This window comes from Xiphophorus maculatus, chromosome 10, assembly GCF_002775205.1.
Source record: "Xiphophorus maculatus strain JP 163 A chromosome 10, X_maculatus-5.0-male, whole genome shotgun sequence".
Lineage (NCBI taxonomy): Eukaryota > Metazoa > Chordata > Actinopteri > Cyprinodontiformes > Poeciliidae > Xiphophorus > Xiphophorus maculatus.
In genome coordinates, this window is record NC_036452.1 from 18,703,445 (window position 1) to 18,729,576 (window position 26,132).

At 41.8% G+C, this 26,132-nt stretch overlaps 1 protein-coding gene across 12 annotated transcripts in view; it reads left to right on the forward strand.

The window, feature by feature from the left end:
- The window catches only part of LOC102234723 (protein shisa-6 homolog), a 95,513-nt gene extending 70,942 nt beyond the window's left edge, over positions 1-24,571 (forward strand). For 2 of the 12 annotated variants that reach the window (XM_023340813.1, XM_023340816.1), the window contains 5 exons: positions 12,982-13,044; positions 15,625-15,645; positions 19,904-20,056; positions 22,180-22,283; positions 22,481-24,571. In XM_023340813.1, coding sequence (XP_023196581.1) covers positions 12,982-13,044; positions 15,625-15,645; positions 19,904-20,056; positions 22,180-22,283; positions 22,481-23,365 — 1,226 coding nt within the window. In that variant the 3' untranslated portion in view covers positions 23,366-24,571. The remainder of the gene's footprint in view (positions 1-12,981; positions 13,045-15,624; positions 15,646-19,903; positions 20,057-22,179; positions 22,284-22,480) is intronic. The other 10 variants (XM_023340815.1, XM_023340817.1, XM_023340819.1 and 7 more) reach the window with 7 other exon arrangements.
- Positions 24,572-26,132: the final 1,561 nt, after the last annotated feature.

Genomic DNA, 26,132 nt, shown 5'->3' on the forward strand with positions numbered 1-26,132 from the left:
TACAAAAGACTCAGCAGGAGTCAAATGAAAAGGCTTCCAATAAGATTGATATTTTAGTTCCAGATTCCCTCTTGAATTTCTTTAAAATTATTTTTGTATTGTAGTTTCCCAACTCCACAGTGAAAAAGATTTTTGCTTTGATTAGATCTCATTTTTTGCAGTTTATTTAGTAAACAATCCACACAAATGTGTTTTTCTACTGTTTCCGTTTCTGCTGTGTGAAGATGTTATTCAAATATTTTGTAGACACCTATAGACTTTATCTAAAGTCTGTTCAAGGTTTTAACAAAAAAAAAAAGGAAATAAGGAAAAACCACAAGAATAAAATATCAATACTTGGGTATCAGTATCGGCGATACTGGCCCTGTAATTTACTTGATATCGGATTGAAATCAAAATGTGCAGTATCGCACACTTCTGTTGAAAACATGCATCTTGCCTCCATCTCACATGTGTGCACTACTGAAAAGGTTGAAAGAGTAGAAACGCCTTTATAAGGCTCTATAGGTGTAAGACGACTCATTCATCAGCAACGCAGATCAGAGAAATTAAAGACAGAAGTTAGTGCAGAGATTATACATTCACTGGTTCTTATAGTTTTGGCTGAATGAGACAAATACCTTTGGATAAAAGTCAAGCTTTGAGCTCAAATGGTCATTTTTTCTTAATTACAAAGCATTACCCACAGTAGCCACTCAGTTAAGCCAAAATTAGCAGAGCAGCAAGTTCTATTAACCAAACTCTGAAGCTTTATCATCAATGCTGCAATTGGGTCAGCGTTAAGCTTCCTGCTCTGCCAGGGAAATCAATGGAGAGGTGGAAGCTGCTTCTATCCAGGGCCCTGAAGTTTTGTCCCCACTAATCGAGTGAAGTGGGGCTATTATGACAGTTAACATTTAGCCATTAAATGTGAACACTCTTTGTCAGTTGTTAAATGTCAGGCCCACGGTGGCTTCCGTTGCCTCCGCGTCCTCGGCGGCGAGAGGAAGGCAAGGAGGTGTTACTAACAGCACAGCACGCTGACAACTGAGCCGGCGGGACTCCACTATCTGTATTCATACCTGTCACATGGATTTACACACACACACACACACCCACCCCCACACATAAAGGATGTGCACTCTGAAGCCCTCGTGGCAGCGCGAGCTCCTTTTTGGGGCCGTCATAGCTTCAGCATGTTGCTTGGCAGGGCTAAAAGAGCAGAATGGCTGCTGGTTTTAGAGAAGGATGCCATGAGGGGAGCGGAGCAGAGAGCAGACGATGGCTTTCTTATGAATCCGCGGTGGGGGGTGCGGAGGTGAGGGGCTGAGGGAGCGCTGTGAGGGCTTGTGATCACTCGCCCATGTTGATGGTTCTCTCTACTTTTTATTGCAGCACTCCACCAAATCCTTGGTTTTTTTTCTCTTATCTGCTTTTTATCTCACTTTATCCAGCGTCCAGTGTATTTCTGTCTCCATAGCCCCGCGCTCCCTTCCCCACTGCTCTTCTGTCCACTCTCGTGTGTTGTTGAGTGATATCAAGCCTTTAGGCTTTTCATTAGGTTGTGTTTATCTGTCTGTAGTGTATTCTAGGCTGTCTGAGTCCACCATGCTAGAGTTGAAAGAGTTGAAACCTAAAACTTTAGGGGTGCTTTTCCCCGATGTGCACCAATCAATTATTTGGACTTTGGGTAAAGGTATACCATGCAAACTTTTTTGCCTGATGTATTTATTGTTTCTTTTAAGGGGGTTGGACAAATTTTGTTGGCAGGCTAAATAATCGCCTTTTCAAATTAGAGTTCTCTCATTTGTAGATGATAGCGCTGGAAGAAGGTTCTAGGTTCAGATTTAAGACGGTGCCTTTCTGAGTGATGTATGCATGTTTTCCCAGTGTTGATTTTTCTCTCAAGACTCATTCACATCGGCCCTGTTTAGTCCACTTTAATCAAACTCTACTTCATTTGTGTGAAAGGTCTAGGAAGTGGTCTGTAGCGCAGGGCATTCTGGGTAAATGCAACCAAAACAAACATGAGAGTCTAGCGCCAGCATTAAAATGACTCGTGAGCTTTTACAAAGACGAAAAAGGAATCCTATAATCGCTTTTTGTTTTAAGTTTTCTGAAGAAGGAAGTTGCACTTATGTCTTCTTCTGGTATTTTTGTTTCATTTGGCAGCGCCACCACAGATGAGGGAGGGGAACAACTTTTTCCATTAGTCTGGACAGTATGACCAGCTGAAAATGTAACAAATGTTGCAATTTCGGTCCCCAAACAAACCGAGTCTACCTGACCATCAGGTGTGAAAACACCCTGAAAAGCACGTATGTCTGGCATGTCAAAAGAAAATCCTATCAGTTTTGTTTTGACTCCATCAGCACCATAAAGCAAAAAGTTTGCAAAATGTGAATGTTTCTCTTTGATCTTCAATAGATTATGGCAAAATAACCCAAAGTATCTAAACAAACACAAATAGATAAAACGTAAAATCTCTACGATGACATGAAGGTCATAATCTTGACAGCAGCACGACGGTATTTTAGCTCCTTTAAAACTCCTGCAGTTTGACCTGAAAGCAGGTAGAGTACCGCATGCGGGACGTAATTAACATCTCGAGGCAGAAAGCTGTGTGGCAGTCTCTTGATTGCGCTTTTGATGTTGCGCCACCACTGGCCTCATGGCAGCTGTTTAGAAAGTGTGAGGAGTCTCAGAGCGTGTTCAGAGCCCTGTACAAACACCAGTAGGCCAGTTTATCCTCTGTAATACTGACACGTTGTCCATCAAGTGAGCTTTCATTGCAGGGACATTAGAGTGTGGTCTTTGTATCAAGGGTAACTTTAAAGAGAATGTTGTTCGTCCAGTTTTAACGTCTTGGTTTCCATTGCACGCTGCAGTACAGTGGAGTTAATTCACCAGTGTCCATGTGATATAAAGTTGACCTTTAATGATGTACCCGAGGCTAGAATATTCCTGCATGACTGTAAACACCCTCCTGGGAGGAAAGGATGACCTTTTAAATCATTGTATGGACTTCTTTTGGTTCTGGATGAGATTATTCTCCACAGATATTTGTTTAAACTTAAAAAATAAATAAATAAATAAACGACTCAGACCAACATCATTTCACTGTCTCGTCACAATGCTATCTGCTCTCCCACCCCCGTCAACACTTATCACACACCCGTACCCGGTGGAATAGTTTCCTGTTGTTGCGCTCCACCCAGCTCCCGGCTTCTTACTTTTTCTCCTGTGGGAAGTGGAAGAGTCGAGGATTCTGGCATTTTGCGAGTTTGTTTTCCTGCAAATTGCTTTTACTTGACATAATGAAGTTGACTTTTGGCAACGCATGGGCGCCAAGTCAAACACCCTGATGACCACGTTTGTCTGCACGGATAAATGAGTTGCTGGCAGTGCACCACCTTTCTCTCCTCCCCTTCTCTTTTATAAGCACACAGAGTCTTGTAAAAGTTTTCATTCCCATTGATCATTTTCCCTTTAGTGACTACATGTCTCTTCCAGCTTCCCACATCTACAGTCTGTAACTCTGCTTGGAAATAGTTGAAACTCTGTCAGACATGGTTGAAAGCATTTATACAGAAGTCTGATTCTCAATTGGATTTAGTGTGGACTTTGACTAGGGCATTCTGCTTTAAAGTAAAGTATCTCCAGATGAAACTGTGTCATCATCCTGCACCTTTCTTTGCCATCTCTAAAAGGTTTTCCAACTGAATGCACACTAATAAACAGAATCCATTTTACCTTTAATTCTGACCAGCTGTCCTATTCTTGCTGCAAATAATATCACACAGCATAATGCAGCCACCACCGTGTTTTGCAGCTTCACTGTGATAGAGTTAGTTTTCTGACACGTTGAACACAAAATCATGTCAACTTTTTCGCATTTTTATTTCTATAAAGTTTAAAGTTGTACATTTCTTTCACTGCAAGCTGCAATTAATTGTTCTGGCCATTTAGATCAAGGGGCGAGGACACTTTTTGCAAGGCACTGCAACATTTCTTCTCATGAAAAATAGGCGGGATTCCCACTTGGACATCAAAGAATGCAGAAATCAATGGCAGTCACAGGAATACGGGTACGAGCGTGTAACTACAATTAGCTCTGCGATTGCTTCTCTAACCTTGGCAGGGGGTTTCAAGGTGCTTTCCAGTTGGCTCACTCTCCCTTGGCATGCCTCCCCAGAGTGCTTTATATGGATGCGATGCTTGGAAGTGTGATGTGAAACAAAATGCCACACCAAATGTCATATTACTGACTCACTTGCCCGCCATCTGGATGTTATTATGCAAACTCGCCAAGGAGGTATTCTCCAGAGAACCCTTACTGTGTAAGCAGAGGGAAATTTAATGTGATTAATCCTCTTGTGGAGTTGCAGGCGACTGTATCTAGAGGAATGCGTGTGCGACCGGTCTCCGCAGCTCACTGATCGTAGATGTGTTTGAGGCCGATTTAACCGTTAAGTCTCACAAAACACACACGGCGTGCTGGCAGCGCAAACGGCCATTTAGAGATTTAACTCCGGTAATCTGAAGGGGGCATTGTCAGTCACAAAGGATTTTGTCATCGTGTTAAGAAACGGCACCGCTGGCTTCGAACGCGCTTTAGCACGACAAGCTAGGGAGGTAAATGCAAGAGCCGACCGACATCGAGGTAGGCGGGAGGAAACTTTAATCACTAATAGGTTCCTGGGGTTGCCTCAGAGCAACGCCGTGTGTGGAGGTTATTTTCTGACATAAGCTTCAGGAGGCCAGGAAGGTGACGAGGCCGCGGGGTGTCAGGAGCTGATAAGCGGAAGGAGAGTTTTGGTGGGAGGCTACTGTGCTGGAGTTTCTTGAATGAATTTAATTGGTCTCCAGATTATGATGGGATCACTGAACGAAGCCGCCCGGGGTCTTAATGAGCCTCGGCCCTTCTCTGATTCTGCTCGGCTGGTTTGTGAAGCTCACGCCCGTCTCCTCAGAGCCCCTCGGACCGGGGCTTTGAGTGGAAATCGCCAGAGTGAGATCAGAATTTGAGAAAATTGCCTAGTGTTGGTTCACATTTGGGTTTTTTTTTTTTAGCTGTGCGTACAAATGGGCGTTGGGGGGCCTTACTGCAGAGTAGCGGAAAAGTAGTGCAGGAAGTTGTATTAAAAGTCCCAACTTCATTCCTGTGAACATTAAACTCATGGCTGCAGAGGAACTGAACATTACGTCTGTATTGCCGAACTTTCTGAAATGCAGTTTTGTTTACTTGTTTGCCAGGTACATTTGTGAAACAGGCTTCTTTCCCCTCCAATTCTCCAGGATATTAGTAATGACTTGTAGAGAAATTCCTTAGGGCCTAAAAACTGAATCTGAAAGTCACTTTTAATCACTACATGCTTTTTTTTTTTTTCTTACTGTTTGATTTTGTCAGATCAGTTGAAAAAAAACCTCCACTTTCATTCTTAGGGTGTTTTCAGACTTGGTAATCCTGGAGATTCTGTTTGATTGGGGACCAAATTTATTACATTTACTCAGTGAAAAAGACTCAGAGTTTGATATCTATTGTTCATTTTATTTATATATTTTTTAAATACAGTAAAAAGTTTTAAGAAGCTCTTTAGAGACAAATCGTATTTTCTACGTCTCAAAGCATCTCTGTGGTTCATTCTGACTGTAGAAGAAAGTGAAACCCTGTCAGAAGATCACAGACGGTGAGAAGAGAATATAGAATATACATATATTTTTATCCAGTTAAACTTTAAACATCTGTCTGTTGTCAAAAATATTGGCTTTGAAGATGTTGGCAGCATCCAAGATGTGTTAGTGTTTGATAAAAATTTGCATTGTCTATGAAATATATCCAGAGTCCACTGTTGTAACAATGCTGAAGCCAGAATGGTTCCTCCATCAACATGTCTTGTTTTAAGATGTTATGAAAATGTCAACTCTGATTCTTGTATCAATCATCAACAATCGCTTAGAGCAATCATATTTTCAATGCTGGTTTATGTCTTCTTAAGTTCCAGCTCTTTAAGAGAAAGCAGAGTTGGTCGAAGTTGGCATTACAGTCCAAAACCTTGCACCATCCAGAGATCAGAAATTTTACAGAAAATCCACGATTTACCCTCAAGGTTAAGAATAAACCATGTTAAAGTAAAAAAGTGCATTCACCTTTAATTCACATTAAATAATTCAGATTTAATCAATAAAAAAACAGCCCCAGTTTAAAATAATAAATTTCTGCTCCATCGGTCCACAGAGCCCTCTCTCTATACCTCAGGCGTTGGTTTTTGCAGTCAGGATTCACAGGACGGGTTGTTGCCGTTGATGTTTTTACCATGAAGGTCATGTTTGTGCATCTGTAGCGGCTCGGTGGAACAGAGCACCGCCGCGCCGGCACGTTAAAACTTTATCTAGCGTTTCATTTCACACTCTTACCAGCACTTTTGGAGGGGTCAGCCGGATCGCTGTGGAGTGAAGCCGATACTCCGCTGCGTCTGCAAACACGTGAAACAAAACAGGTCGAGGAGTTGGGATGAAAATAACATAAATAATAAACAACTCCTTTCTCAGGAGCTCGAGGTTTTCTTCTGCTACATTCGGTTCACAGTTTACTGTGATGAGAAATTTGCAATTTCCACACAGTAGAAGTGATTCGTTTAGTCCAATTCAGTTTGAAACATACAAATGGCCGTCTGTGATGGAAGCGCCAGCCGCGTCTCGCTGGGCGCTTTATTCCCCCCCGTTGTGTGTCTTTCGAGTCGTTTGTGTAGATTTTAAAATTGTTTTTAATATTTATGGTTGCCTGAATTTTCATTAGCACAATATCCATAATGTGTCAAAACTCAGAGCAGGTATTCATTTCTGTCTCACTAAGAATTTAACTGTCATGTCCTCATTACGGCTCAGCCTGCTCCTGTTTGGTGCTGATTAGCTCTATTAATTTTTTTTTTTCTTCTAGTGTTAGGCAGCTGCTTAAATTAATCAGAGGATGGTCATTAGGGCTGCCATTGCAAAACCATTTAAGCACAAGTTACTTATTCTTTCATTTCCCTCTTGTTTTTTTGGATTCCTGCCACCCCTTACCTAGAGACATTAAAGCATTTCTCCACTTTTTTCAAAATTTTTAAAGAAAAGAGTGATTCTAATCTTTTTTCTTACATGAATCCATCATCAAGTCAACTCCAACTTCCTCCACCGATTGTCTCTACCCAGTTGTGCCTGGGGGGCTGGTCCCTGTTTCCAGCAGTCACTGGGCGAGAGGCAGGATGCGCCCTGAACTGGTTGCCAGTCCATCACTGAGACACACAGGACAGACAACCATTCACACACACACACACACACACACACACACACACACACACACACACACACACACACACACACACACACACACACACACACACACACACACACACACACACACACACACACCTAAGGGCAATTTAAAAGAGATAATTTAAGCCAACACTGGTGTTTATTGACTGTGAAAGGAGGCCAGAGTACCCGGGGAGAACCCACGTATGGATGGGGAAACACTCAAAGTCTATGTAAAAAGATCCCAGAGTGGGATTCAGCCCAGGAGTTTAGCACAACATCTTATTAGAGCTAATTTAGTAAGTTTAATGGATGTTGGATTGTTTTTTGTGGATTTTAATAATTTCATAAAGGGAACCATGACTATACATCACAGAAATATGCCAGATTTAGCCAAAGAAGCAAATTTTCATCAGTACTCCTCTAGCAGGTTGATGGAAGAGATTAACAACGTACATGACTTATGGTTTATGACAGATTTCAGTGTATAGCTGCTGTAATTTACCGTAAAAACAAGTCACATCCATAAGAAAAGGTGAAAACATATCAGATCATTTTAAAATGATTCAAGACATGAGTACAGTTTTGATTACCTAGAAACCATTAAGTGTTTTCCTGAAAGAGTTCAGTGATGTAATGTTTCTTAGTTCTGATGGTATTATTATCTGATGTATTCCAACAATCTGAAGCCCAAACAGGAAAACAGTACTGCGCCACTCCACTACTTTTATTTCTTCTTTTTAAAACGTTAACATTAAAACAAACCACACACACCTTGGCTGCGAGCCGTCCACGTCAAATGGTTTTGCGGGATTGTAGGATTCGTCAAAGCAAACTCCTCATGCAGGTTCTATTGGAACCTCATAACATAAGGAGTCTGCGGCCTTGCTAAGTATCTGACATGTGAATGTTTCTCCTGTTTAAGACAGGATAGCGCTTGGATTCACAGATTGAATGTGGAATTAAATGTCCATCATGATTATTATTATTATTGTGGTTAAAGTGACATTTTCTGGAAATCAACCAAGTTGTTGCGATACCCAGAGGGGAAAAGCATCTCTGCAGAGAGACAGGTAGACGAGTCAGTTCGCAAGTTACCCAAAGTCTGTGTTGGATTCGACTGATTCTCCAACTCTCACCGGTGAGAGGTGGATTATTTGGCTAAACTAATGGACACACTAATGGACAATGCAGCTAAAAAGCTCGACACTTAAGTACGGTCAGAAAGTATTGTTTTGTTTTCGTCTCTCTGTCAGACTCAAATAATCAAACTAATTTTGTAACTCCAGGAAATATAAAAAAGCTGTTTTCCCGACACGTTTTGAAAACACCAACACTGCCCATCCATAAGCAGCGACTATCGCTTCCAAATCTCCGACCGCAGCTTGGATTCCTCCAGTTCTGACAGTAAACGGGCAGACATTTTTTTATCACGATGAGTACCGTTTAATATGTTCGTCAGAGAGGGCCTCGGATGTGTGTGGATTTACCGCCGTTTGAGCAATATTTGTAGTGAGAGTCGCTGTTAAGCAGAGATATGAGTAAAGAGAAAGGAGGAACACAGACAAGACACATGCCATCTATCTTCATAGCCTGAGCAAATATCGAGAGCTGTGATGTGAGCCTCGCTCTCCTCCTTCACTTCTGTGACAGATGTAAATTGATGTTTCACCAGTTGGCTCTAATGCATTTTTAAACAGGCACAGCAGCAGACAGCATAAGAACGTGTCGCGACGGCATTACTATGTCGTAGCCTCCGTCTATTGCCGCCTCCTCCTTACACGTGACACGCAAAAGCCACATATACGTGTACACACACACACACACACACACAGTTGAGAATGGCTGTCATTCATCATCTTTCCCAGTACAAGGGGCTCAGTAAAGGTCCCATCTTTCAACTAAAGCACCTCCACAGTGCAGTGCCCAGCCGAGCGCCGCGACACTGCATCACGTCTCCTGTCATCTGCAAAACACTCCTTACCCAGTGGGAGGGTGGATGATTGGCTGAAACTCTTGATTCTGTGGCTTGAAATTAAAACCACTCTCCCGATTGAGGCGGAAGGTAACACACACACACACACACACACAACCCCACACGCAAAAATAAATGTCGCCGCTCGTTATCGCCGAACGCCTTCAAATCTAAAGTAGTCAGGAGATTTCTTTAGCATCATCTGGCGGAAACGTTAGCAGGAAATTGTATTCCCTGAGCCGTATCAAAGATCTTGGTTGTGGATAGTTTTTTGGGGTGTGTGGGCGTGTGTGTCTTTCTGTTGCCCACTAATAGACTGGCGGTCTGTCTGAGGCGTCCTCCATCTTCCACGTATATTTTAGCTTCTCATTAGACGGATGAAGTTGATGTAGAAAATGACTTCTTTTTTACATATCCACTGTAATTTGAGTTTAGAACAACCTATCCTACTGAAGCTGTGATAAAATACTTGAGCAGTTGTATGGTACGGACACAGAAGGGATGTTTGGACGATGAGATCCAGCGTTCAGTGGAATTTGTCACATTTCTGTCTCCTGGTTTCGGGGGACTCAGCCAAGCCAGCATAATTCAATAAGCTATGTGTAGCTGTGTAATACTGCTGTAATATGCAAGAGCTAGAAGTTGCAAACTAGCATGGCCCATACGTCACAGAAAAATGGAGAGACGCCACTCCTCCAAGTTAATGGTTTGTGCCTCTGGTAAGGCACAGAAACCACGAGAGGATGGGGGTGTTAACTTTGCCATAACTTGAGAAATGTGTTTCCATCTATATTTTAACACATTTTAATTATTTTTTTTTTTTAGAAAAGCCAAAACTTACCTCAAGCGGGCATAAAAACATTTTTTGCAAAATTGATGAATTATGCCATTTTTACTTTTGAAATGCTTCCAAATACGCATGAAAAACAGTTAATTGAAACAGTTAGTGTGTCCTTGGATACAACGTAGTTTTCCACTATCTGTGTGTGAATGTGTGCATGAATGGGTGACTGATTGTATTGTAAAGTGTTTTGGAGAATATAAGGACGACACCAATGGTTGGTATTATGACCTAAAGTTTTAACCAAATGTTATCCAAGATATTTAGGGGGAAATGTTTACTTTTGTTACCCTGGTCATCTGTTTTTACCCTGATAAATGTAGTGGAAACATAGGGGGATAACAATAACCCCAGAAAGTACACCTTAAGGCTTCTTTTACTGTTATGTTGTGAAAGTGAGAGTTTGCTAGTCAGTTTTATCGTAGATGCATTGTTCACGAAAATGATCTGGTGGACTCCAGAGGCTAGATACAGATGCCAACAGTCATGTCAAGCCCAAACCAAAACAGAATCAGAGCCGCGTGTTAACTTGTTAGATGTGTGCTGGTGATTTGGGTTTGACTTCTTTTCTTTTAGTGAGCCATTCAAAGCGTGTAGGGAAAAAAAAGTTGTTGCGGCAGGACTACCCAGCTATGTCAGAAACCTTTCTCAGATCAGCATTGTCAACACTCAGGAGCATTGATGCACCTAAAAACAAGTAAGATTAGTTTATTCTGGGAGAAAATGCGCAAACTGTTTTATGTGTAGTCTTGCGAAAGGGATTCTGTAGCAGCTCCAGGATGGTAAACCATTCCTGGGTGTGTTAAAGGTCTGTGTACTTCTGTGCGTGAGCCTGCTGCCTCCGGGGCGGAGGAAGCTGTCGTGTTAAATGAAATTTCCTCAATCATTCCTTCTGACTTCGTAAGTGTGATTCTGTGAGTCCAAGCTTGCCGCGTATTTCCATCACAATACATAACAGAACAATGCGGCTCACAAGGTTACCGCACGAAGCCTGATGGTGTGATAGTGACAGCCTGTGTTGAAAATAGCCTTCTGTCATAAAAATTCGAAAAGATGTCACTTTGGAGGGCTGCTGGGCTCCACGCAGTGCTTCTATGTTTTATGTTTCTCCTTTATCTGCCGCATTATTTCACTGGTTTTTGTTGCTGAAGCTTTTGAATGTCACTGCGGTGTTACATGCACGCGGCCGATGTTTCTATTTCGGGCTTTTTTTTTTTTTTGAACGTACCACGGCCACTACCTATTATTATCTCTACTTGTTGGAATAAAAAGTAAAACGGTTTGAATTTTAGATGAATTCACGGCCAAACCGTGTTAGACAATTGCACTTTGCAGAAGCGCCTTGAGCTGCGTTGCACTATCTGGAGAAGATCAAAGGCTTTTCTGCTGTTAACACAAGTAAAAAGGAGCATTCCAATTATCTAAATGAGAGGATTTAAAAACACATATAATTATCTATGGTTCAGGATTTGGTATCGGAGATGATTTAAAAATGATTCTTGGGTAAGAAAAAGTTTTAGATCAGGAGTTTAGTGACTTGGCCAAAGTCAAGACAAAATTTTCTCAGGCTTGGCTGAACAGTGGAGTCTTACTGGCCAGTTAGTAGCCTAGTTATCAGGAGAAATAACACCCAATGTTTTTATACTTTAAATAAAGGTGGCTCTTTCTATTAATTAAGAAATGTTTGCTATTTGAATTTTCAACTGATGAAATCATTTTATCTAGTCTAAAGCAGCTCATGAAATCCCCACTAAATGAGAAATGTGGCATTAAAAACCGAGGTGGGAGCAAGTTAAACCAGAGCTGTAACATCAACACAGCACTCACAATAACTAAGCAAATGTGTTTCTGTGGACTGGATCTGGCCACAAGCCGTCGGAACTGAAGGAACGCGTTTCTCCGCCCCCACTTCTTCTAAAGCCCCGGGGAAGAAAGGTAGTTTAGAAATGGGGCTGCCATTTTAATTTTTTATTTTTCTGGAAGATGTATTTATTTATTTTGGCCTGAGATGGATTCGAACCGGGTTACCTCAAAATGGATGTTGCTTATGGAATGTGAAGTTGCAGTAAATGCCTGTGTGTTCCTCAGTAGTAGCCGAAACATATAGAACACGGACTGGTCAGCAAGTATTCCTGCTTCATTAATCTTCCAGCAGCTTCTTGTGCCGGCTGCTCTGCATATATATTATCGTTTTTAATAGGACCGCATCGATTCAAGTGGTCGCTGTGTATGACTTACTCTTAAATAATACAATTTGCCTGTGTGTTCCAGGACAGGATGTAATAAATATTGCATACTGACCCTGCTTTATGTTTTTATTTGTTTTATTTATTTTTTTTTGCTTCTCTAATGTATTTGCTGTTGGCTCTTCTTCTCTGGATGCTATTTGATGTAAACAGTTTTTTTGGGTAGAGCTGAAGTCTAAGCAGGCTTCAATTCTCACTCTCCTCCTGTCTTCATGTCCACTGTGCTAATTTAGTAAAAAAATTAATAAATAAGTAAAGGGATATTTCACCTACTTAAAAAAAAAAAAGTCATAATTTTGCATCCAACTCAAATGGTAACTCAACTTATATAGTGCTTTTCCAATCATTTTGACCACACAATTATACACTGATATGCAGATCAGTAGGCAATTTGGGGTTAGGTGCCTTGCCCAGGGGCACATCGACATGTGGCAGGGGGCAGTTGGATTCGAACCTACAACCTTCTGATCACAAGTCGAATACAGAGTCTATGGTTTTTCGCCCTCAAAAAAACCATAGACGCCATTGAAAGCAGTGGACTATCCCTTTAAATGCCTCTCCTTCACACCACTGTATTTGCACTCTGACACCTGGAGCTCCTCTTGGACATTCAACAGATCTTTCACTGCTTTTTGTCATTGCAGGTACCCATCAGCACAGCTATAACCATGTGGCTCTAGGTAGCCCCACACGCACACCTAAGAATGGTAAGAAAAAGTGACTGAAGTGACTTCTTGGCTCAGCTCTGTGTTCGAGAGGCGGCTCTTGGAAAAAGACGGGCGGGGAAACCCGATGACGCGCTCCTCTCTCTCAGTTTCGCTCCGTGTGCAGTGCCTTGCAAAAGTATTCATATCTCTTGGGGTTTTTCCAGCTTTTTGTCACATTACAGTGGCAAGCTGCGACATATTTTATTGGGGTTTTATGAAGCAGACATATGGGAAAACTGGTTCATAATGAGCAGTAGAGCCCACCTGTGGGTCATTAAATCGCAGTATGAATGCAGCTGTGCAGTAAAGGCTTCAGAAATTTGCTGGAGAATATTGCAAACAGGATTATGAAGACCAAGGAACGCAGCAGACAGGTCAGGCAGAAAGCAGGGCTTGGTTATGAAGGAATTAGCCAAGCTTTAAGACACCTACCACTGGGAAACGTTATAAAAATTAAACTTTACTGGGAAAACCAGGAAAAAAATCATGGCCAGAGAAACCACCAGAAAGCTAAGAAAGTAACTCTGGAGGAGCAGCAGAAACCTACAGCTCAGGTGGGAGAATCAGTTGTCAGGACAATTATTAGTCATATTTCGCACAGATTTAGCCTATAGATCACATTTGTCAAACTCAAGGCCCCGGGGGGCAAATTCAGCCCGCCATAAGGTTTTATGTGGCCCTCTAGACTATAGAGCTGTGTTTCCCAACCCTGCTCCTCACTGTCCTGCATGTTTTAGGTATTTCCTTGCTTCAGTCCAGCTGATTTCAATTGATGACAGATTAACAGGCGTTTGTTGAACTGCAATCAGTTGAATCAGAAACATTAAAGCAGGGAAACCTCTAAAACATGTAGGACAGTCTGCCTTGAGGACCAGGGTTGGGAAACGCTGGTCTAAAGCAGGGGTGGGCAACTCCAGACCTTGAGGGCCGGTCTCCTGCAACTTTTAGATGCATCTCTACTTCAACACACCTGAGTCAAATAATACAGTCATTAGCAGGACTCTGGAGAACTTGACTGCACTAGGAGGTGATTCAGCTGTTGGATTCAAGTGTGTTGGACCAGGAAGACATCTAAGAGTTGCAGGACACCGGCCCTCGAGGACCAGGATTGCCCACCCCTGCTCTAGAGAGTCACAGAAATACATGATTAGAACTTTCAAGATAATAATTGTGTGCCTATATATTGTTTTGTCAGATAAAAACTCGCCTTAAAACCCCATCAGACCTCACGTCCACTGGAATGGACATGATGGATTTCTGGGTTTAAGCAAATACAAAAATAGGACTTTAGTCATTTCAATGATTCACTGACCAGTTTATTATTGACCTATGGCAATGAAGTTCTAAATCTGAACTTGGGTATGGGTGAGCGTCACACGTTAGACAAGACAAGCATTGCTCTGAAACTAGAGAAGGGGAGTGGCGAGTGTCTATTTTGTTTCAAAAATATAAATTTAAGTTCATGGGAGGCTAATAAAATTGCTCTCAGTATAAACATTTCCAATATTTCCAGTGATAGTATTTGAAGTTATTTTGGAAATATTGTCAAACTGCAGGATTTTTTTCAAAGTTGAATGTCCATCCTAAAGGACATCAGGAGTTGAGATACATATAAGCCAACACTTATTTAGAGTTGCCATGTTAAGAAAAAAAAAGTATCTAAGCATTTTATAGCTTATGTGAAATTTCATTATTAATTTATTTCAGTAATGTTTTTTATATTAACTCAGAATTTTTTTCTGGGATCCCAAGTAACAAAAGTTATCACCAAAACTCGATAGCGCCCAAGAGAAGCAACACTACAAATAATTTTTTGTTATTATTTCTGTCATTCAGCTGTCAAGTCTAAATTGTTCTTGTGAGGGTTGCCGAGGCTGGTCCGGGGTTGCAGACTCCCACGTACAAAGACGTAGCAGAAAATCCCAGAACGAACAGCAAAGAGCCATCGATCTGAACACAAACCCCGCCATTTAGATTTGGTTTGTTTCATTTTCTTCTTATACATTTCATTGAAAGTAGAAAACAGGAAAAAATATTTCAAGTATGCAGGAAACGAGTCCGACGTCTTGCAGTCAGAGCAGCTCTTTCCTTTTGTGGACATAATTGACCATATGGTGTAGACACACTTACCCAGATAAGCAAGCCACACACTGGGAACAAATGCCTGGAGATCTGTGGGAAACATGAAAAATCCATTTCAACAACATATCTAACACAGCCACTTTGATCACAGTCTGGCTAAAGTCCTTTCGCATTTCAGCATGCAGTGTGTTTCCCAGATAAAACCCAATGTTCCGAGCCTCTCTGCGGCCCACTACTGACACACCCGGAGCACGCTGCTCTACATCACACGCACAAAATGGCAAATCAGGCACAGACTCCGGAACCGGAGCCTCCGGAGGCGAAGGCTGAATTCATCAGAATAATTGTTTGTGGGAGGATTTTCTGCACTGGTCATGCTGAATGTGGAGAAGGTTTGTGTGCGGTATGTTTTCTGCCCCCTCTTGCCATTGACATGTTTCTGAAAACACTACTGTTGTTTTTTTTGTTGTTGTTGTTGTTTTTACTTGGGTTTGGTAGCTCACCGATCATTGAGACGTGGTAAGTCATGCATACATATTTGATTTGATATAAGTGTTTCTTCACGCCATTTGATCACGCATACTGTACATCCTCCACAAACCCACCCTCACGTTTCTGTCCTCCTTTCTTCCACATCGGCTGGTGTGTTTTTTTTTTTTTTTTTTTTTCAGACCTGATTTAAGTAGATTTGAAAGCCCGTTTGGTCCCGCTCCGACGGGAAACTTTCAGGGTTTGCCATGTGGTTTCAAATACTGGGTTCAAACTACTATTAGATTTCACGCGATTGCAAATGCGCAACCCAAACCGAGGTTTTAAGTTGCGACTTAAATCTTTCTTACTGCCAACAAATTCTGCCACTGAGTTTGTCATTTTTGTGGACAAAGCCACAGCAGGCCAAAATACTACAGTTCCATATTTACGCTAAGAAAAAACATATAACTCGGCCAAAAACAGCAGGAACCGCTGTGACGATATTGACTATTGTTAGTTTCTGCATCATGACTGTTTTGTTTTAAAGTAAGAGACCCAGAGTGGAAATAAATATATATTTATTCCAATCCACTAACTTCTCATAATGACTTTTTAAAAAAGTCAAAAGATAATAATGACGATTAATTAGATGGTTTACTCCTAACCTAAAACCCAATGCAAGTTAAACACTGCAGTAGTCATGTGTGAAACTGATGTTCTCTGACAATAGGTTTGGTTAATATCTATTAATAAGGACCAAGGGAAAATGTTAATAAAGCTGGTAATTTAGATCTCATCGACTCAGGACACCTCTGTATTAACCATTATTAGCCAAACAGTCAATTATTGTTTTATCAATGCCCATCTGGTGAGGTGTGGTTTTATACAACAGCTAAAGGGGTGAATTTTTGCGTCACGGCTCTCAAACAGAAAGCCATAAACATAAACAGAATAAATAAAAGCAAACAGCTTTTCTCCTAACGATGAAAATTTATTAACAAAAATACCTCAACTTCCAATTTTCAAGAAACTCTTTATAGCAAGGCTAGCAACATTCAAGGAATGCAAATAAATTACAGAAAAATAGTAAAAAGGAGCAAAGAAAACTTAATGGTCACTAACTAGTAAAAGGATTAGTGATAGTTGCCATGACCATCACCATTACTGGTAATGGTTAGTAATGGTGATATCAATATCAAATTAGCCAAATTAGCTTTAAAAGCTAAAAACAACAGTTGCTACAATCTCCGTTCAAACATGCAGTTCACAAAGCAAAGCAGAAGGGAAAACAATATTCTAAATCATTTACTGAATCAGAAATAAATAATTCAATAAATGTTTATGGACAATTGATTGTTAATGGTCTGGTGACTAGTCATCACAGTGACTAACTGAATGGAGTGATGCAACACTAATCGAATTAAAATTCGTTGCAACTTCAATGCACAAGCCAAATTTTTATATCATCAAGCTCATCGCTCTTACTCAAACAGTTTAAGCAACATAAACAATATAATAATTTGTTATTTTCTTTTTACCCTGATTCAGTTTCTCTGCTTAGAGACTCCAGGATCTCAGGCAACCACTTCCAGGTGACCAGTCTCACGTTCAGCCATCATACAGGTTTCTCTCCACAGTATTCACACTCAACATTTTTTTTTTCTACATTTCCATTGAATTTGTTGGCAGTAACATATAATCTCAAGTTCTATGGTGTAAAGCTTTGTGTGAAATTGATCATTCCCAGAAGCCTGGGACTATTTGAGCCAGGTCTGTGTGGTTGTAGTGTCCGTCTTGATGAAGGGGTAAAAACGTGTTTGCTCTATTGAACGCTAACAGCATGCCACATTCTGAGTCGGTTCTTCCTTGTTGATGCAGGATTGCCGAACACTCCACTTACAAATCATTCACATCCTTCAGTCCCCATTCCCTGCAGCTCCCGGGACCCCCAGCAGTTGTTCGACGCCCCTCTGCCCTACTTTGTCCAGCTTCCCTACTTTGTCCAGCTTCCCTACTTTGTCCAGCTTCCCGTCCAGTTTTCTCTCCTTCTTATATTAGCCAACTTTTTTTTTTTTTGTCCCTTTCAGATGGTCTCATCTACATTTTTGCTGCATTTTAGCCTCATGTTCTCCATCTTGCAGAAATTTACTAAAGCCCCATTTTTTATTTTTTATCTGTTCAATGGAGGCTGCTTTAAAGCCGCACCCATGCTGCTGCTCTGCACTGTGACAGACTCAAGGCTCACAGGGGAAGTGAGATAGAGAAGCAGCCAGAGAGAAAATGAGGGAGAAGGGAATACTGGATGGACAAGAAAGAATTAAGAATCGGAGAAAAGTGGGTGGCAGCATGGCGGGATAGATAAGATTGACAGAGTGAGGAAGACGGAGGTAAATGGGACAGACTCCGGATGCTTGCACGCATGCATGCGTGCGAATGCGAGATAAAAGAAAAAGAGAAAAAAAAGTGGAGTGAGAATAACACAAGATTTAGGTCCTTGAGACATGCCTCTCGGCAGCAACCCACCCCGAGTGTCTTCCTGAAACCATATCACGTCGCTTCAACAACAGTCAGTCCGGGCATTGCTCCCCCGCCCGGTCCCAGATCACATCACAATGCTGTCATGAGCAGGGTCACTCTCCAGCACACAGCGCTCGTTCCGTGTATTGTCTTGTTTTCTTCCACTCGTTTCCTTCTCAGAGCACCGTTTCCTCACGTCAAACCACCGCCTCACCTGTCGAGTCAGTCCCGCAGCAAACGCTCGCTCAGTTATGTGATGTTTCCACCTATAGTGCCCCCCAACCACCCCACTGCTCCACTGCCACCGACAGAAAGCTGGAGTTTTAGATGCGCAACTGTTTCTGAGAAGCAGGTACTTGGATGTTGACGTTTTTATATAGATTTTTTTTGACAGAAATAGAACTTCAAAGGCGAGATTTGTGAAAGAATACAACGATTGGAGCTCTTGCAAAGCCAACAGCCAGGAGAGTGTTTGGAGGTTTTGAAGATTTATTAAGTACAGCCAACTGTAAAAATGCTTTATTCTTCATTTCTTCACACATTTAATTTCGATGCTGGCTTCCAAATCTATCAATAACACTCCAACATCTTAACATTATAAACCATTGGCTCCAGTGTATCTTATCTTGACATTTTATGAGATGGACCAACACAAAGTGGAGAATAAAAGTGGAAGGGGGCATAGCAATGATTTTCATAACTCTCTACAAATACAAATCTTCAGTGTGGAGTACATGCACGTTCAAATTCCCTCAGTTGACGATTGACAGACGTTTCTGTTGGGGTATCTCTTGGCTAGCTTTGCACATCTACAGACTAAAACTGATGCCCATGAGTAAATGCTCCAGCTCAGTCTGATTGACAGGGAGTTTCTGTGAACAGACGTTCTAAATTAATGAAACAGATTCTTGATTGGATTCATGTCTGAACACTGACTATTGCTTTAAAGGTTTTTGTAGCACTAGTGGGATTTGTTCCACAGCAACAAGAAAAGAGACGGGGAAGACATGCAGCTAATGGCCTACGGTCGGGAATTGAACCAGGGACAACTGCATGAGGACTGTAGCCTTTGCATATGCTGTGCCTGCTTTACCACTGAGCCTTTGACTAGACAATTTTAACACTTGAATGCAGTAAGCAAATTTACTATTCTGGCTAGAGAGGACAAGGCAGGTTTATTTATATTGCACTGTTCATGCACCTGGCATTTCAAAAGTCTTTAGATCTTTAGACCAATAGCAACATTTTACAGACAAATTGCCTTCACAGAACAGATGATTTACATATAGGCGAACTCCATTTACGAAAAAAATCTGTTTACACCTGACTTTATATAGGCGTATCAAAGTAAAGGGGTCTGAAGACGATTTTATTTGTAAAGAAATAAAAGGACAGAATTCTCCTAATGTGAAAGACACTACTTTGTGTTGGTCAATCCCGCAACATCCCAATGAAATACATTAAAATCTTTGGTTTTAATGTGAGAAAATGTGAAGATGTGTCTTTTGTTAACTTAGTTTACCTGCACCAAAAGGAACTGATTCAACCATAAATTATTTCTCCATGAGACGATGTTCTCAGAGCACCTTTAGAACCCCCAGGAAATATTTGTACAGCTAAGACTTCAGCTCCTCCATCAGCCTACTCTTGTTTCCCTCCACTTCAGCAGGTGGCCGTCTGTGCTGATCGCCTGGGGTCTCATCCGTGCTCGGTGTCTTTTGAAGGAGTTTGGGTTGGGAAGCCCATTATTTCTTCTTCTGTGTCTGTATATGTACGTATGTGTCTCCAGAGAACAATCGGATAAGCGGCATCCTGACCTCGCAGACGGAGCCATACGACCTGTCTTTCTCGCGCTCCTTCCAGAGCCTGTCACACCTGCCGCCCTCCTACGAGGCGGCCGTCAAGGCCGACCTAAGCCGGTTCTCATCCCTGAAGAAACTCAGTAGGTCCAAGTTCACTGCACTAATGCAAGAGAAGGATCCCGGTCCTGGTGCCTGCATGATAACCCCCCCACTCCCCAAAAACAGAAAGAAAACAAAAACGCATCATGTGTGCTTCCATGACTCCTCACTGGAAGCGAGAAGAATTAGATTTTCCTGCTGTTTTGAGGTTATCTAGCAAAAGAACTCATTCACAATACTCCAATTTGAGCAAATATAAAGGGGAATCAAGAGAGGTTCAAATCTAATTGAGGTATTCATTTCTCAGCTCTGATCCATCAGAAACTCAGTGGAGTCATTTCACAGACACTATGAGTCATTGATATTCGTTGCTTTTTCTCCTCTCCTCTTAACAACTGCAGCCACCTATTCTCTCAGAGCAGAGAAGCACAGCATTAAGTGGAGTGTTGCGCCCGGCCCGACGCGGCTTGGTTTCGTATTGATTTAGTGGCACTACGCTGGATTTCTGCTGCGTAATGAGGTCTCCTCTCCTGATGTTGTTTAAGGGAAACGCAAATATTCCTTGAGGCCTGCGTAATCTCATCAAGACTGCCCAACTTCACTGCTGGCATGCGCTCAAAGTGAAGGATGACAATCTACGGCTCCTCCAGTCAGGGTTCACTCCACGGCGGCAAGTTTGCCAGCAACCGTTTCTGGCCAAAATGTGAAATGGTTCTGCAGCACGCAGGGCTAGTTGTTATCCCTTCATGTGAACAATGCTTGGGAAAAATTAAGATAACAGCTTTTGATGGGCATTAAATCAAAAACAAATGAATTCAATTGTCACAACAGAAGCCGACCACAGAGCTGGTGTACAAAGCAGTACAAATATCCCCAGGCTGTGTCCTTCAGTTTTGCTAACTTTCTTTCTGCTTCCATAGCAAATTATTTGTTGCAGCAAATAGCCAAAAGGCTGTGCTGTTTCTTTTTGTTGCCTAACTACTGTGGGCATGCTGACGGATCATGCAGGATTGTGTGAGAGGGAAGATAGCACAGCGGTTTCATTGTTGAGATAATAAAAGAGAATAATGCTTCTGCTTATTAATGCAAATTGCTATCAAACTGAAGAAAAAAAACATTTAGACTGTTGCCATGTAGGACAGTATACATCTCAAGTTATTAATTCACTCCGTGATAATATGGTTGATGAGCTTGCAATGCCCTGCCCAGATCGCGCTGACTATTATGCTTGAGATAGGAACATCTTGTTTTTATTATCTCTCATAATGAATCGATTTGCAGCGAGCGCCCGTGGCTTGCCAAAGGGGATTTTGGCTGAATCAAATATGGACAGGTGGCATGAACACTTTTGCACTCATTACTGAAGAAGATAGCATCACACACAAGTCATTTAGGAGCTCTGCATACATTATTTCCGCTTGCGCTCATTCCTAATTTAGTACAGCGGCGGACCAGTTACTCACCGACATTCACGGACGCCAATTCCGTGTATCTTTGACAAGACGTCTGGGCCAACTTTTGTATATGTGTGTCACCATGTTTGTAATTTAGTGATGAGTCTTTATGCATGTGATTGTGTTGTGTGGCATGACCTTGATTCTATGTTCTTCCCTACAACTGATCATCTGCGAAAGTCTTCTTGTCACTTTGATCTGCCTCTAAAAGCATGTTTTCTTGTCTGCTGACACCCACTCCGTAATATGAAACCTCTTGCAGCTCTCAAGGATGACCTGTTTTTGCCTGGGAACCAGTAGCATTCCAGCATGAGTGTATAAAGTGCCTGTATGTTTCCCTCCATGTCTGCGAAATGAGCATTCCTGTTTATAGATTTTCACATGACCTTTGAAAAGTTTCCCCCCTACACAGCCAGGGCTGACCGTAGCATTCCCGATGAAGCAAGGATATGTGGATGTTGTGTGCCTAGCATGTAATATGCAATTCCTCTACTTTCTATTCCCCTTCATGTGCTTGGAAAGGTGAAACACAGATGGGTCTGTCAACATCGCTCTCTGCTATGTGTGCAATGTTCTACACTTCCTCTTGATCCAATTTTTCCCTCCCCGTTTAAACATCTTCCTGTGTGTTTTCTTGTTCCTTCACATCCTGGATCTCTCTCTTCATCGCTCGCCTCCTTTTCTTTTCCTAATTATCATTTCCTCTGTAGCAGATAAAGAAGTTGATGACTACTACACCCGTAAGCGCCACCTGCCTGACCTGGCAGCAAGAAGCACTCTTCCTTTGCATGTTCTCAAAATGACTCAAGAACAGGTGGGTGCACAAGGGTTAGATTTGAGTGAGCAGTCTTTAAAATGAGGTCATGTTCTCTGAAGTGTGAAGTATAAGTGCCGGCTGTAAGCCTCCAGACTTCAATGTCTTCAAAGCTATATATGATCATCCACTAGATTCCAACTAAACTGCCTCAGATTGTGAGTAAATTTACCCTCTCTCTGTTTTTTTCTCTCCAGCATCGGGAACAGCAGCAGCAGCAACTCCAAAGCCAGCCCCCACCTTCCAGTATCTCCCAGGCCCCTCCTCAGTCGCAGTCTTCACAGCAACAGTCACAGCAAAGGCAGAGGCCTCGCCGTGTCCAGAGGGCCATGTCCCAAGACCGCGTTCTGGTCCCACAAAGTGGTCCCCACCAGGACTACAACATGTCTTCTGAGGGCATGTCTCCCTACGGAGGCCGAATCCTCTCAGATGAACAACTCCTGTCTGCTGAACGTCTTCGTTCCCAGGAGCGTCTTCTGCCACAGGACCGTCACACCTCGCAAGATCGCCTGTACTCCAAGGATCGCATGTACTCCAAGGACCGACTCTTGTCCCAGGAGCACTTGTATTCGAAAGACCGCCATTACTCTCAAGAGCGCCTCTATTCACAGGACCGCTTGTACTCGCAAGACCGCCTCCTGTCCCAAGATCCTCTTCTGTCGCCGGACAAGCTGATGATGTCCTTGAAGCGTGGCATGGTCAGCAGCATTTCTGGCGGCTTCTATGGCAGTGACAAGTCAATTTCCCGCGCCATTTCACACACTGACGTGTTCACACCGGCCACTCCGCTCATGGATCGCTACAAGATGACCAAAATGCACTCCCATCCCAGTGCCTCGAACAATGGTGGTAGTGGCACCGGTGGTGGTGGCGGCAGCGGGGCACCGGGGGCGGGGGTGGCCGTGCATTCCAACACGTTAGCCATGAACCAGACAGCAAATAAAAGGCAAGTGTTTGCCTCCAGACGAACTCACACTGTGGAGCAGCTCCACTATATCCCACAGCACCACCAGCAGCAGCAGCAGCAGCAACAACAGCCACAGCACTACCGCACCGGCAGCAAGACTGAGGTGACTGTGTAACAGCAACCCAAACCTAAACTGTGCTAGAAGAATCACTGCTGTACCAGGCAGTGGGGTCGATTGCAGAACATGGTTACACTTGCCACCTTGTAGAGTAGGACGTAGTGACTACATTTTCCTTAACTGAAGATTCCAGGACCAAGATCATCCGCTAGCTTACTGTGAGACCGGAACAAAGAACTACACTGTACACCGCATAAACATGCCCAGCAAGATTTAAAGCCAGATTGGGTTGTGGAAGGGGTGAGGTTGGGCATTGTCAAGTTAACCTGCCTAATATAACTTCCAGTTTTTGGATAATCCTATTTGTCCACAGTCTTAACGGCCTGCATCTGTGTATGTTTTAGTGGAAAACACTGATTGTGTCTGTTTAAGCCTTTATCAGACCCCTTTGTCCCAACAATCTGTGACCTTTTCTGGCAAATCTTAAGGGCTTTGCATGGTTATAGACAAAAAAGTGATTCCTCTGTGACTTTCTGATGTGCAAAGCAGCACCATCACAGGCGATGAACAAGAGGGAGCCTGTAATATCTTTATAAATATATAAATAAATAAAATAAAGGAATAAAAAGAATATTTTTACGCCCCATCTAACTCATAGCTTTAGAGAATCTCAAGAGAGAAACTGAAATGGATGTTATCTACACTCGTATTTGGTGCCTCTGACAGATGTTCCATTTCTGAATATCAAGTGGTTTTGTGGGTTACAAAGCACAATCAATAGAAAATATTCAGTTTTGGTTTATCTTTGACTTCGAATAGTGACGGCTAGTTTGTTTTGTTCTTAAAACAATGGCAATCTTGTTTTTTTGTTTGTTTTTTTCTTTTCATTTTTTGCTTCCAGTAGATAATTGTAAATAAGCTATCCTAGAAGCAGTATTATGGAGAAGTCTGTACTGGATGAACTTTGTATTAGACTGTCTGTTTTAAATAGATTCTAAACAACTATAACTCATCACTGTTTTGTGAGTTCAAGATAGAAACCCACTTAACCAAGTATCTGAAAAGATAATTATTGTGTTTCTTTGCAGACGTGCTTGGACAAGAAGTGAATGAATGTGCTGCAAACAACAAATGTACCACATTCATGTTTGGATGTAGATTGCAGTGCACTGACGTTGGAAGACTGAAATTTCTCGGGTATGGAGTTCAAGGCTTGTCAAAAGTAGGGTCAAATAAATCATCCATATTTTTCTAAACATGCAACATGGCTCGGTGAGGTCTTTGTGTGGTTTGTTTTTCTTTGTTAGACGTGTTCCTACTCGCCTAGACCACGCTGATTACATTTCATGAGCTCTGCAGGCGAGTTGTGAAAATTAAATATAGGTAGCCTTTGTAGTGAAGTTTAATCTGAGGAAGGGGGATCTTTCAAAATCTACCTTAAATTTTATCATTATAAACATATTAATTCACTGGAACAAGCCATTAGACAAATAATGTACTTGCATCAGATTCACACCGACTGCCTAGATATATATAAAAAAATCAATAATAAAGTCTAAATGAATAGAAATCTGTTAAAAGGGATATTTCTTCATTTAAAACTACTTATCTGAATTTATTTACAGTTGTATAAACAAAATACAGCCTCAACTAGATGCTAAGTTCAGATTGTTCAATTGAATAATAATGGTATTTAATAAAACTAAAATTAGTTATTTGGTTAGCAAATGTGAAAAATTATCCACTCTCAGAGAAAAGTGGGTAGAAGTAAAACGACATCTGTAGTCTACAAGGAGTTAAGGTGAGGTGCTATTAAAATTTAAAACGTTCCTGTAGTAGATAACCTTCATACTATTTTCATTTTACATAAATCTTTATTAACTCAAGGCTAGTTGGAGAGGGGTCAAGGCCAGTGTGGACTTGTACGAAATTAAAAGACTTTGAACGTAGGTAACATTTGCATTTGATGGTTAATTGTACAGAAACCAATTGAAATTTACATGGGAAATAGAGGTTGGAAGCAATGCACTACTTAAAAGTCGTCTCATTGTAAACATGCATTGAGAATATGCAAACTTTCTCTAGTTGAAGTCCAACACATTTTCTCAGTACATGCAATATTTTGGGACTTTTTGCACCAATTAACTTTTTGTCAATTGTCTGACAAAAACACTTAAGCTTGTTTGATGAGAGCAGAGTCCACCTGGGTCTCGACTTCTCTGAAACAAGTCATTAGAATTGGCTGCCAGGTCCAACTCATCTTAATCGACACAAATTGAACATTTTTTAACTATAAGATTTTAATAGCTTGGAATGTTTTTTGGGGGGGGGGTTGTACAAAAATCAGCTAAACATGCAAATCTGTAAAATCTGCAAAACTGTAAATCAGCTAAACATTTACAGACATGTTCTTAGAATCTGGAAATTCCATGTTATGGTGTGTTCACATGTTACGTGCGTCACAAACGGCGTCCAACGCTTCAAGTTCGACACGTGTGCACTTTGAATGCAGACGCTTGACATTTTGCTTTACACCTCACGTTCCATGCGTCTGGTTTACATTCAAAGTCTACGTGGAGGCGCATCGAGGGAGCGTCAGACGCGCCAGCTCTAGCCGCCATTTTCCATTGGACGCTCAAAACGCTCCAAACGGTTCAAATTATTTCATGCTAGATGCTCAAAATGCGCCGCAACAGCCCCTGATGCGCCTCCACATAAACTTTGAATGTAAACCAGACATGGCCGACATTCAGAATGCGTTTGGGGTGAACGCACCATTAGGGAAAATGAAGGTCCCTTGAAAATTGTGTTAGTAGAGCTGCTT